Below are 13,293 nucleotides of genomic sequence, written 5' to 3'. Positions count from 1 at the left end.
CTCCGTGATGTCCTCATGGAGGAGTGGAAGAGGACTCCAATGGCAACCTGCGAAGCTCTGGTGAACTCCATGCCCAAGAGGGTCAAGGCAGTGATGGAAAATAATGGTGGTTACAGAAAATATTGACACTTTGGGCCCATTTTGGACATTTTCACTTAGGGGGGTACTCACTTTTTTTGCCAGCGGTTTAGACATTAATAGCTGTGTGTTGAGTTATTTTGAAGGGACAGCAAATTTACACTGTTATACAATCTGTACGCTCACTACTTTACATTGCAGCAAAGTGTCATTTCTTCAGTGTTGTCATATGAAAAGATATAAAATATTTACAAAAATGTGAGGGGTGTACTCACTTTTGTGAGATGGTGTGTGTGTGTGTGTGTGTGTGTGTGTGTGTGTGTGTGTGTGTGTGTGTATGTATATGTGTATATATATATATATATATATATATATATATATATATATATATATATATATATATATATATATATATTCTATAGATTGCAATGTGCAGTGTGCAGAGAATAAATAAAAACAACCAGTGGTGTACTTGGATTTAATTAGAAAGTCTGGTTGAACATTTGTGAGATTAGAAGTTTTCTGCAAATCTCAATTATATTGATCTTCCGTGTTTTATTCAGGGTCTAGTACAGTAATTACATGGATGCCCTTAGGCCTCCCTTGGTCCAGGAAAGTTTGTTTTGTTACAATGTAATGAACAGCAGTGGTCTGACCATGAATTTGTTCCAGCCCTATTCATAGATGCCAGCTATTTGTTGCAGTCTGGAACATTTGTGATGGGATCATTCTTACACACGGTGTATATACTATAATCGATACGTACATTAGATTATGAGCCAGAACACCTGGTTTAACAATGAATATTGTAAAATAAGTGGTAGCATGAGCCTAAACATTTCAGCCTAACCCATCTTCGGTATCCTTTAGTCATTTTACTGCGTACAGTCCCTGTATATCCTAGTGTCTATGGCTAGAGTAAAAGACTAAAGCCTTGACAATAATAATCGTCAGTAAAAATTGTCCGTTACTGGACATAATAGTTGTAGAGAAATGCTGTGCAGTAATTTATGGTAAACAGGGAGAAATCGGCTTCTAGCAGAATGCTAATGGAGAATGTATTTTGATAGATCACACAAATATGTATTGTTTTTACCTTATTATACAGAACTTGTGGAAAACCAACAGTTTGTGCAGCACTTTACAACGTGAGGGAAGACAGTACAGTTGCAATGCAATTTAATACGGGAGGGATCAGAAGGCCCTGCTCATTAGAGCTTACAATATAGAAAAGCGGGCCAAGTGAAACAAACAGTAATAACTGTGGGAGGTGGACTGATGAGGAAAATAAATGTATAGTTGTTAGGTGGAGACAGGATAGGCTTTTCTGGAGATCTGAAGAGATGGGTTTTCAGGGATCATCTAAAAGTGGACAGAGTAGGAGATAGTCGGACAGATTTGGGTAGAGAGTTCCATATGGATGAGAGAGGCTCAGGAAAAGTCCTGGAGGTGACCATGGGAGGAGGTGAGCAAGAGAGCAGGAGGTCTGGGGAGGAATAAAGAGAACAATGAGGTTGGTATTTTGAGACTAGGTTAATGATGTAGCAGGGGGCAGAGTTGTGGATGGCTTTGTAAGTTAGTATTTTGAATTTAATTTGCTGGGTGAGTGGAAGCCAATGGAGGGATTGGCAGAGAGGGGTAGCAAACTCTAAACGGTTGGTAAGGTGGATGAGTCTGGCAGCAGCATTCTTGAAGAGGGAGTTGCAGAAGTCGAGGCGAGAGAACCAGGGAGGGAACTAGTAGCTTTTTGGTGTCATTGGTTAGAAAGAGACATATTTTGGAGATGTTGAGGCGGCAAGATTTGGGCAGTGATTGGCTGTGGGGACGAAAGGATAGTCCAGGATACATCTAAAACCTTGGCATGTGGGTACGGGTTGATAGTTGTGCCATCGATCTTGACAGAGAAATCAGGGGAAGAGGCACGTGGGGAGGAAATATTTCTGTCCAGCGATGTCCAAGATTGTCTCACCATTGGCTGTTGCTACTGTCAATTACAACCGGCTAGCCAATCAGGGGAGAGAGAGGGCAGGCCTGGTCAGGGCTCCTTGTCTGAATGGATAAAGAGGGCTGTGACTCGGCTTGGGTGCCCCAATAGCAAGCTGCTTTCTGTGGGGGCACTGAACAGGAGGGAGGGGCCAGGAGCACAGAAAAGGGACCCGAAAATAGGAGGATTTGGACTGCTCTGTGCAAATCCACTGCATCAGAGCAGGTAAGTATAACATGATTGTTCTTTTTATAGGGGTAAAAAAAGAGACTTTACAATCCCTTTAAGATAAAACGATTGAATCACGGTCAGTCGGGCACCTTATTGTTCAATTTTTATGAACCTGTACCCAGACTCTGAACCCCAAATTATTTATATATTCTCAACAAGCAGGATAACGCCTACTTTCATTTCTGTCTGCATTGTGGAGACATTTCGTTTTCAGTGTTCACAACAGAGGCACTGAAACCTTAGGTTTTCTTCTATGAGAGCAGATCTTGGCAACATGCCAATCCTTTAATGGGGATTGGCATGTTGCCAAAACAGAACTTTCTAAACTGTTAAAAACTGTCTGGAACCTGACTTTAGGCTCCGTTCACATCGCCGCGTTCCGAATTGCAGACGGGATCGCTGAGATTCACAATAGCGCCAAATCACAGGATGCCTGTGTGTTGCCCGTCATTTTCAATAGCACCCCAAACATGGCACAATTTGTCGCGTGACAATCGCTGTAAATTTGTGAAAACCGAATCGCAGGACACCTGCCCAAAAGAAGTACATGAGCTTCTTTTGGACGACAGGCGTCCCCCGATTCTATTTCCGCGATTGTCACCCCCATACCCCAAGATGTGAACGGAGCCTTAGAGTCTTTGTTGTGATCTTTAAGACTGCATTCACACTTCAGCATTTTGAATCCCAGGCATCGTGGATTTGCCACGATTCTGCCCACAATCTGAAAGCGCTGATGTGTGAATGATAAAAAAAAAGTTTAGCAGATACTTTTGGGCGACGTGCTTCCCACTCTGCCAGTTGCCGCGATTGTAGCACGATTTATCGCGCCAGACCCACACCTCAATTTTAGGAGTCATTAAAATAAAAGGGATCGCAAATGAGAGTCAAGCAATTTGTCATTTTACACATCAGTGCTTTCAAATCGCAGGCAGAATCGCGGCAAGGGATTCAAAATGCTGAAGTGTGAATGCAGCCTAAAGTGTTATTTCTCCTTTATTGACTTTTGCCAAAAGCATCTCCGAGGCTTACAACGTGCTCTATTTTTTAAAAGAATGCTTACTATACAACTGCTCATTTCATTGCCCAACCCGCTCTTTCCTACAGATGGCAGGATGACCCGAGTGTTGAATGCACAGCCTCAGAAACTACGGTAGTGAATGAGCATTTGACTTTGTACTCTACCCACGCCTGCGTGGTGCGCTCTCTTACAGCTAAGCGTTTTGAGAGATTGAGAGAGCAAGCTGCGTAGCGTATGAAGGCAAGCGCTCATTTTTTCATTTCCAGAGCTGCACATCAATTGCTTGGTACGCCACCTGCAGGACGGAGAGGAGATGGCAAAGAAACAAACAAGCAGCTGAAAAATAAAGTTTATTATTAAAAATACATTTATTAAAAAAACAGCACTGCATGCTAATGTACCAAGGACACTGTATATGCTTGAGGATGTTTTTGGCATCGGGTCCTGGCAAGTCAGTAAATATGACTAACCCTTTAATCACTTGTGGACCAGCTGCCGCAGTTTTACCACGGCAGATTGGCTCCGCTGCACAAAATCACGTTATTGTATGTGATCTCGCGAGGCTTGCATAGCAGGCACGCACATGTGACCGCGGGTCCTGAGGACTCTATGCCCGCGGGGATACCCACAATCTTCTCAAGGAGAGGAAGAACGAGGGAAATCCTGATGTAAACAAGCATTTCCCCGTTCTGCCTAGTGACAGGACGCTGATCACAGCTCCCTGTGATCAGGAGCAATGATCAGTGTCGTGTCGCACACAGCCCCTCTTCCCCCACAGTTAGAATCCCCTCCTGGTTAACCCCTTCATTGCAAGTCACATTTACACATTTTTAATCGCACTGATCACGGCATAAATGTGAATGGTCCCAAAATAGCGGCAAAAGTGTCCGATGTGTCCACCATAATGTCCCAGTCATGATAAAAATCACTGATCGTCTCCATTACTATTAAAAAAAAAAAAACGTATTAATAAAAATGCCATAAAACTATCCCCTATTTTGTAGACGCTATAACTTTTGCGCAAACCAATCAATAAGCGCTTATTGTGATTTTTTTTTTTTTTTTTTAACAGAAATATGTAGAAGAATACGTATCGGCCTAAACTGAGGAATACAATTTTCTTGTTCTATTTTTTGGGGAGATATTCATTATAGCAAAAAGTAAAAAATAATGTCTTTCTTTCAAAATTATCGCTCTATTTTTGTTTATAGCGCAAAAAATAAAAACCACAGAGGTGATCAAATACCACTAAAAGAAAGCTCTATTTGTTGAGGAAAAAGGACGTCAATTTTGTTTGGGAGCCACGTTGCACGATCGCGCAATTGTCAGTTAAAGCGACACAGTGCCGAATCGCAAAATGTGCTCTGGTCTTTGTCCAGCCAAATGCTCCGGGGCTGAAGTGGTTAAAGTTTTACTAAACCCACAACAGTACAGTAAACTGTGGAACCTAAGGGGTTAATCCTCTGCACTGTGTAAAAAGGCTGTTTGATCCACTGACTCCAAAACAGGTCCAGATAAGACAGTTACTGGAGTCAGGCTGCATATGTTCAGTTTGGTGTATATTGCTAGAGCGTTTTTTTTTTTTTCTTAGGAGAGTGCATGTGATCAGTACAGGGCCAATCGGCACTGTTCAGACAGAGGGTCAGGGTTCCTGGATCCTGATGGGACAGCCAGTGCAATATGAAAACTCCTCCTACAAGCTTTATCCATTTAGCCATGTTATGCATTTAGCCATGTTCTGTGTACTGTGGGAGACCAGATATAATGAATGCAGATTCTGGGTTTAGTAACACTTTAAGGATGTGGGATAATGGATAACGTTACATTATAAACAGCTACAGAAGTCAGTAATGGCTTGTTTTAAAGCTCCTTTACAGCTCCTTTACAGCTAGTTTATAATATGTAAACAGTTTAAAGCTGAGGTTTAATTATATTATATTTTGCTTTCCCCAATTTCTCCTTCCCACCCTAAACCCTTTCAAAATGCTATTGAATTTAAATAAAACCTTTCTGTTTTCATTACCTACCTCACCTTATCTTAAACCCAGTGATGTCATCACTTAGTCTGTGCTCTTCCCATGCAATGCAGACATTTTTTTTTTTTACCCTGGTTTGTGTTTTTATTATCACTAGTGCTGGCCAGCCAGCTGTTGAAAGTTTGGATTCAAGAGACTATTCAAAGCCTGAAACATTACACTCGCGGGACTTGAACCTTTCAGACTCATCGTTACAAGGTAAGAGCCCCTTTTGGAGGGCAACAGAGAGAAATATAATGCAAGACTACAGTGTATGGAAAAAATCTTTATTACATCTCTGCAGCTACAGATTACCAGTGGTGCCTGCATTTGATTTGTTTTTTAGGTATTTTTTTCCTTTATTTTTACCAATTACCAATACCTACCGCAACTGTTTTGCTTACACAAACCTACAGAAATGGTACAAAGCATTGAAAAGTCAAATAAAATAAATTGATTTTGTTTTTTATCTTTTGTGCCTTTTTTTTATGTGAAATGTGTAAATATATGTTAATAGATATGTGTGAAAATATTCACTAACAAAGCAAACAAAAAAAAAAGTTTTAATTGTTTATTGTTTATAAAATAGACGTGAACAAACAAAAAAGCAGGAAATAATTAAATGGAGGAGACTAGGGAGTTAATTAAGGCTGATTAGAGTAAATTAAGGGTTAATAAAGGGTTAAACGGAGGAACATTTGTTCATCCCCACTGACGGCTCAAATAACCCAAGCCTGAAAGTATCGGTTTAAGGTATTGGTGCATTTGCACGAATACCGATACTTGTGCAAATACTCTATATCGGCACCGATACTAGTATTGGTGCAACCCTAATAAAAACTGACCGTTTAAGGTACCCCTGTGAGTTATATGGATTGTCTCAACCCTCTAACTGCTACTTTAACTGGACAGCATGGTCTGTTAAAGTAAATTGAAATATAACAGACTTACTGGCTGGAATACAAGGTGAAAATAAAGGAAATAAAGAAAACAAATGAAGTCACCGCACCTAAGAAATTGGTGAGTTGCAATATTATACATTTTTGCTTTCGGGTTTATTACCGCTTAAGTAGGAGGACGGACTTTTCTTTGTTACTAGAGTGAACTGTCTGAGGACAGAGTCTACATCTTTTTAAAGGATTTTTTATCAAAATCTGATTGTGGGTGAACTATGATTATTTATTTATACTCACTAGTGTAATTGTTTTTTTTTTCTTTTTTACTGAACTACTTTGTTTGGCTACTGCTGTAATGTAATGTGTCTGATGTGACAGGGATTTCCTCTGCTTTGACATTTGAAATGTGATTTCACTGAGAAATTGATCAGGCTACATGTTGAGTGAGCCTGACCGCCATTTTCAAGTTTTAAGAACAGTAAGCTTAAAGTGGTTGTGAACCCTTACATTATCCCAATGAAGTGACTGGCCTCAGATGATACACAAAGATGAAACCAATCATCTAACATAATTTGTAAAGCCGCGTACACACGGGCGGATTGTATGGCCTACTTAGTCCGCCGAAACACATTTCAGCGGACAGTCCGCTCGTGTGTGGGCTTCAGCGGACTTTTTCAGCGTGCAGTCTGGCGTACTAAGTATTTCGGAATTTCCGTAATACTGTCCGTCATACTTTGGTTTCAGTGGACAATCCGCTCGTGAGTAGGCTAGTTCGACGGACTAAGAATGGCGCATGCTCAGAAAGGATTTACACGGCGGAAGGTTGCATTGCTGTGTATTGGACTTTCTATTTCTAGTCCCGTCGTACGTGCTGTACACGTCATCGCGCAAGCTTTCAACGGACTGTTTGTGCATCGGTGTGTGGTCAAGTCCGTTCATTCGAAAGTAGGACGGACTGTCCGTCGGATTGTCTGACGGACTAAGTAGGCCATACAATCCGCCCGTGTGTACGCGGCCTAAGTGGTATAGTGTTAAACCACGCTTAGTGTCTAAGGGATATACTAACAAGTAACAAAGCAGCCAGCACTACAAGGGACAACTTGTGCAAAAAATAACGTTTAACCACTTTCAGACCGGACCAATTTGCTGGTCAAAGACCAGACCACTTTTTGCGATTCGGCACTGCGTCGCTTTAACTGACAATTGCGTGGTCATGCGACGTGGCTCCCAAACAAAATTGACGTCCTTTTTTTCCCACAAATAGAACTTTCTTTTGGTGGTATTTTATCACCCCTGCGGTTTTTATTTTTTGCGCTATAAACAAAAATAGAGCGACAATTTTGAAAAAACGCATTATTTTTTACTTTTTGTTATAATAAATATCCCCCAAAAATATATAAAAAAACATTTTTTTCCCTCAGTTTAGGCCGATACGTATTCTTCTACATATTTTTGGTAAAAAAAATCGCCATAAGCGATTATTGATTGGTTTGCGCAAAAGTTATAGCGTTTACAAAATAGGGATAGTTTTATAGCATTTTTATTAATAATTTTTTATTATTTTTTTTTTTTACTAGTAATGGCGGCGATCAGCGATTTTTATTGTGACTGCGACATTGTGGGGGACCCATCGGACATTTTCGACACATTTTTGGGACCATTGTCATTTATACAGTAATCACTGCTATATAAATGCAGTGATTCCTGTGTAAATGATACTGGCAGTGAAGGGGTTAACCAGTGGGTGGCAGTGTAGGGGTTAAGTGTTCCTAGGGGTGTGTTACTAACTGTGGGGGGGTTGGGCTTTCATTTAGTGAACACTGATCTCTGCTCCAATCACATGGAGCAGAGATCAGCGTCACTAGTTGCTAGGCAGAATGGAGAAATGCTGTTTACTCGGCATTTCCTCCATTCGGCCGCTCCGTGAGACGATCGCGGGGTTGCCCGCGGCGATCGAGTCCGTGGGTCCCGCGACCGGACTCACGGGGGTCCCGACCAGCGCGGGAGCGCGCCGCCGCTGGCGCGCTCCCGATGGCAGGGCGGCATTGAATATTGGACGTACCTGTATGCCAATATGCCTGCCCGTGCCATTCTGTCGACGTACATCGTCGTGCGCTGGTCGAGAAGTGGTTAAACAGTGCAGCGCTAAACATAAATCGTATAGATAAATATGAATCATTGGTTATGAATGAAGAATAGAATTAAAATCTGTTCTTTTATCTCATGCGGATGAATAGCATTGAAAGTCATTTTGTAAAAAGTATAATAGTTCAAATCGGTGTGGGTAAAAATACATGAAATAGAATAAATAGTTATAAAACTGTAATAAGCTTATAAACACGTGTGCTTCATGGCTGCTGCTGATTTCTCTTTCCATGCTGTCTCCTGTAACCAAAAAGAAGCAGGAAATGACGTTCTTAGACATCTGGGAGAATTCAGCTGTTCCAACTTGTCAAAGTGTCTTCATGTGAATATGTCTGTGTCATCTCTCCTAGTCTGTGTGTCTGTGTGTGTGTGTGTGTGTGTGTGTGTGTGTGTGTGTGTGTGTGTGTCTGACCTTTTAATATGGAAGTGTTTGCTTTATTTGTTACATGTGAACGTCATAACCTCACAAAAACTTAGAACCTTGTATGGCACACATTCATTTCTGCTAACTTCAGCAATATGCTGTACAAAAGGAGATACTAACTCGGAGAATCATATATGGGGCTGGATTGACAATCCCACATGTAACATGTAGTAATGTGCTGATCGTGTAATGATATAACCAAAAATCTACTAATATTAACACATATTGCCAACTTTAACTATATTTTGGCCCCTTTCACACTGGGGCAGTGCGGGCGTCGGCGGTAAAGTGGTGGTATTCGGCCACCAGCGGGGCGGTTCTAACCCCCGCTAGCGGCTGACAAGTGCACACTATAGAGGGCTATGCTTTGTTCATATTTCATGTCTGAGGTTTACAACCACTTCAAAAGTATAATTATGAAAAGAAAAAAAAACCCACACACAAATTGTGTGCGGTGCGTGTATGTGTATATATGTGTATATATGTGTATATATATGTGTGTGTGTGTGTGTGTGTATATATATATATATATATATATATAATTTTTTTTTTTAATTATTTTCTATGCCACCCTTAGTCACAATGAGAAGGCTGAGTTTCTTATATCACCTATGTTTTATGTACATATCAAGTTCTTACACCGACACATCAGCACCGTATAACTAAGTAAAGAGAACAAATATGCAGGACAAATCATCAGACATACAGTGAATTACATTTAAAACAAACATGACTTGAAACTAATAGACAGAATAAATCTACATACCACTTTTGCCTGCTTGTGAGCTAAGAGAGGGGGGTTTGTATCTTGAAGATTCTTGGGAAAGCACTGTTCTCCTTTCAGTTCAGCAAGAAGAAAAAACAGGAAGTTAACATGTAATAATGCATGATGGGGAACTAAATGAACATTAAATACGCTTCCGCCATCTAGAGGCAATTAACATAATAGTCACAGAAATATTGTGTTTGCCAGTACAGGGTCTGATGTGAATGTACAATATAGTAATGCATAGAGGTGGGGGTAGAATGTACAATATATCTGTAAAGCTCTGCGTAAAATTGACGTCGCTATACAAGTACCTGTAATAAATAAGTAAATCAGAAATATTTATAAAAATAGCTTACACATAGTGTAGACGATACCGCGTGGGGTAAAAATTTAAGTGGTCTTCTCAGTTCCGGATAAAACAAATTATATGCAAACTTCACCTTCCCATAATTTTTATCTGGTAAATCTTATTTTTCGCTAAATACATTTACTATAGCAACATTAAAATCCATATTGACCTAATATAAATCACTTACATTTTTTATTGAGGCTGTAACTGCTTCCTATAGCTTTTGCCGATGGTGAAATGAATGAACTATCCTTTAGAGGGCAGCAGAGGTCTCTTCTTGTCAGTGTAGTTTGATGATATCCAGGACCACTGGACTGTATCAGCACATCGCTAATGTTTTATGTCAATGACCACAAAGCGTTCTTTTAGTACAAGGGAATGTTTTTACAATCTAATGTCCCAGAGGACGATAAACAACAATAACACAGTCCTCCAAACCAAATCAGCTGTGTGTAATAAATGTGAATGTTTTGGAGATGCAGAACTGTCGGTAAACAGCGCATTGCATAGCAATATGACTAAAGTCAAACTTTGGAAAGTATCTGTAAAATGTAATAACATCATAGGACAGAGTACACGAACATATGAAAATCCTGGCTCAGATTTAAGATTTTAAATTTAGATTTGTTGTTTTTGAATAACCATATTCTCAGAAGATGACCCTCTCTTTCAAAAGAAACATTGATTGTTTATTGGACGCCATAGGAGTTTTACTTTTGTCCAGATAGGGATTAGACCTATCAAAGTATCCAGTGGTATTAAAGCATCGGCTTCTGTCTGATTAACCTCTTTGTGTCTAAGGGTAAAATAAATTGAAAATGCCTAAGCCTGATTTTGTGACTTTGACATGTTAGTAAAATTGTACATATTCTCACAACTACTTTGTGCATCCAGGTGGATTATAATGTGAGTTTTTTTTTATAGCTGGAAGAGATTTTTGTACTGCTGCTTCGATTTTGTTTTACTTGTTAAGAATTGTTCTTGAGCCTTATTAAAAAGGTTTGACAGTTGCTAAACCCAGTAATATGAAAATAGTTCATCCCCCACCATGCCCACAGCGCTTATAAATCTTCTTTTTACATCAAAATATTGCCACTATAGACCTTTTTCACTGATAAACTGAGTTTCTCCAGTGCTGAGAGTTTAGGTAGGAGGAGGTTTCCCCTGCAGCCTGTATATACGCCCACATGTGTGATGTCAATATCATGTGACCTGGCTGGCTCTGAGAACAAGTAACTGTTCTCTCCAGCATAAAAGACACAACTGAGCAGGTTCAGGTTGGCTACCTTGCCTGTGTTAGCTGGCCTTCCTAAGCTAGACATTGCAGGATGGAGAGGATCTGTGCATACAGGATAAAACAGCCTTTTTTACACAATGCAGAGGATTAACCCCTTAAGTTCCACAGTGAGTATAACAAGCATGCTATGCTACATATACAGACAGATTTTACTGTTGTGGGTTTAGTAACACTTTAAGTGATACCTGAGAACTCCTTTCTTCATGGAAGCCTTTCCTGTCACAACCTTAAAATTGCACTTCTATCTTCTCCATCAGTATATCCCCCCACAGTTATGACATTTTTGTATCACTTGATCCTCCCTTTTTGCATTGTATATGTATGGTCTTCTTTTATATTTGGACCATAGGGTGAGTACATGGATTGAAAACTGGCTACAAGGCTGAGTTCAGAGGGTGGTGATAAATGGGGAATACTCGGAATAGTCAGGGGTGGGTAGTGGGGTCCCCCCGGGTTCCCCACTGGGACCAGTCCTGTTTAATTTGTTCATAAATGATCTAGAGGATGGGGGAAACAGTTCAATTTCTGTATTTGCAGACAATACTAAGCAGGGCAATAACTTCTCCGCAGGATGTGGAAGCTTTGCAAGAATCTGAACAAAATAATGGAGTGGGCAACTACATGGCAAATGAGGTTTAGGACGGGTTCACACTTTAACCCACTGCAGATCGCACAGGAGCATTGTGCGTCCCTGTTCCCCCATTTCAGGGATGAATCAGGGCCAGTTCTATGCCTGAATTTGTCCCTGAAACTGAGCCAAAGACGCACAGTGCGCTCCACAGCGGAAATATGGGAACAGGCTCATTAGGGAGCCAGTCACATTCTCCTGCTATGCGAAGTGGATGCGGGGAAACCCACAACTAATTTGCATAAGTGTGAACCCGGCCTAAATGTAGAAAAATGTCAAAATGATGCATTTTGGTGGCAAAAATATGAATACAATCTATACACTGGGGGGAGAACCTCTGGGGGAATCTAGGATGGAAAAGGACCTGGGGGTCCTAGTAGATGATAGGCTCAGCAATGGCATGCAATGCCAAGCTGCTGCTAACAAAGCAAACAGAATATTGGCATGCATTAAAAAGGGGATTAATTCCAGAGATAAAGAGATAATTCTCCAGCTCTACAAGTCTCTGGTCCGGCCGCACCTGGAGTATGCTGTCCAGTTCTGGGCACCAGTCCTCAGGAAGGATGTACTGTAAATGGAGCGAGTACAAAGAAGGGCAACAAAGCTAACAAAGGGTCTGGAGGATATTAGTTATGAGGAAAGGTTGCGAGCACTGAACTTATTCTCTCTGGAGAAGAGACGCTTGAGAGGGGATATGATTTCAATATACAAATACAATACCATACAATAGGAATAAAACTTTTTTGCGGAAGGAAGTTTAACAAGACTCGTGGCCACTTATTAAATTTAGAAGAAAAGAGGTTTAACCTTAAACTATGTAGAGGGTTCTTTACTGTAAGAGCAGGAAGGATGTGGAATTCCCTTCCACAGGCGGTGGTCTCAGCGGGAGGCATCGCACAGGGATAAACAATGTAATACTGACATATAATCACACACATGGACTTGATGGACTTTCTTTTTTTTTTTTTTTCAACATCACCTACTATGACTAGGATATTGTAAAGTGCTGCACAACTGTAAATCATGGACATTTTGCAACAGTCTCTTACAGTATATAGTTAACAATACTAATATTATTTTCTAAATATTTGTATATTTTCTTGTAAGACGATGCAACCAGTCAGGAGAGGAAATTACCCTGTGACTAATCCACTAATAGCAATAATACTTCCACTGGCGGTAATGATAGACTTTTTCTGATTTTGCTATGATTATATGGAAGAATTTTTATCAAATTTTTTTTCTTTGGCGCCAAGTAATTGACCTTCGTTATTCTAGGTCATCTGAATTTTCTCTGGCATTAAGCAAACCATTTACTACCCAGCCTGTCGCAGTATATTCTGTTAATTGCGTTGATGTCTTTGCGCTGTTTTATTAATTTAATTTTTTTTTATATATAAATCAGTTTTTACAATACAAGACTTCCCAGAAAACAGGATACTTGAATGATCGATAACTT

The 13,293-nt window shown here is 40.3% G+C and overlaps 1 protein-coding gene across 5 annotated transcripts in view; it reads left to right on the top strand.

The window, feature by feature from the left end:
- Window positions 1-13,293, top strand: part of OFD1 (OFD1 centriole and centriolar satellite protein) — a 74,218-nt gene that overhangs the window by 42,769 nt on the left and 18,156 nt on the right. For all 5 annotated transcript variants that reach the window (XM_077482530.1, XM_077482527.1, XM_077482531.1 and 2 more), the window contains one exon: window positions 5,445-5,545. In XM_077482530.1, the coding sequence (XP_077338656.1) occupies window positions 5,445-5,545 (101 nt within the window). The remainder of the gene's footprint in view (window positions 1-5,444; window positions 5,546-13,293) is intronic.

The sequence above is a fragment of the Lithobates pipiens genome, unplaced genomic scaffold (genome assembly GCF_037356315.1).
Source record: "Lithobates pipiens isolate NorthernLeopardFrog02 unplaced genomic scaffold, aLitPip1_a1.2 Scaffold_16, whole genome shotgun sequence".
NCBI classification, from domain to species: domain Eukaryota; kingdom Metazoa; phylum Chordata; class Amphibia; order Anura; family Ranidae; genus Lithobates; species Lithobates pipiens.
The sequence above is the reverse complement of the archived record's forward strand: the minus strand, read 5'-3'. Positions and strand labels throughout refer to the sequence as shown.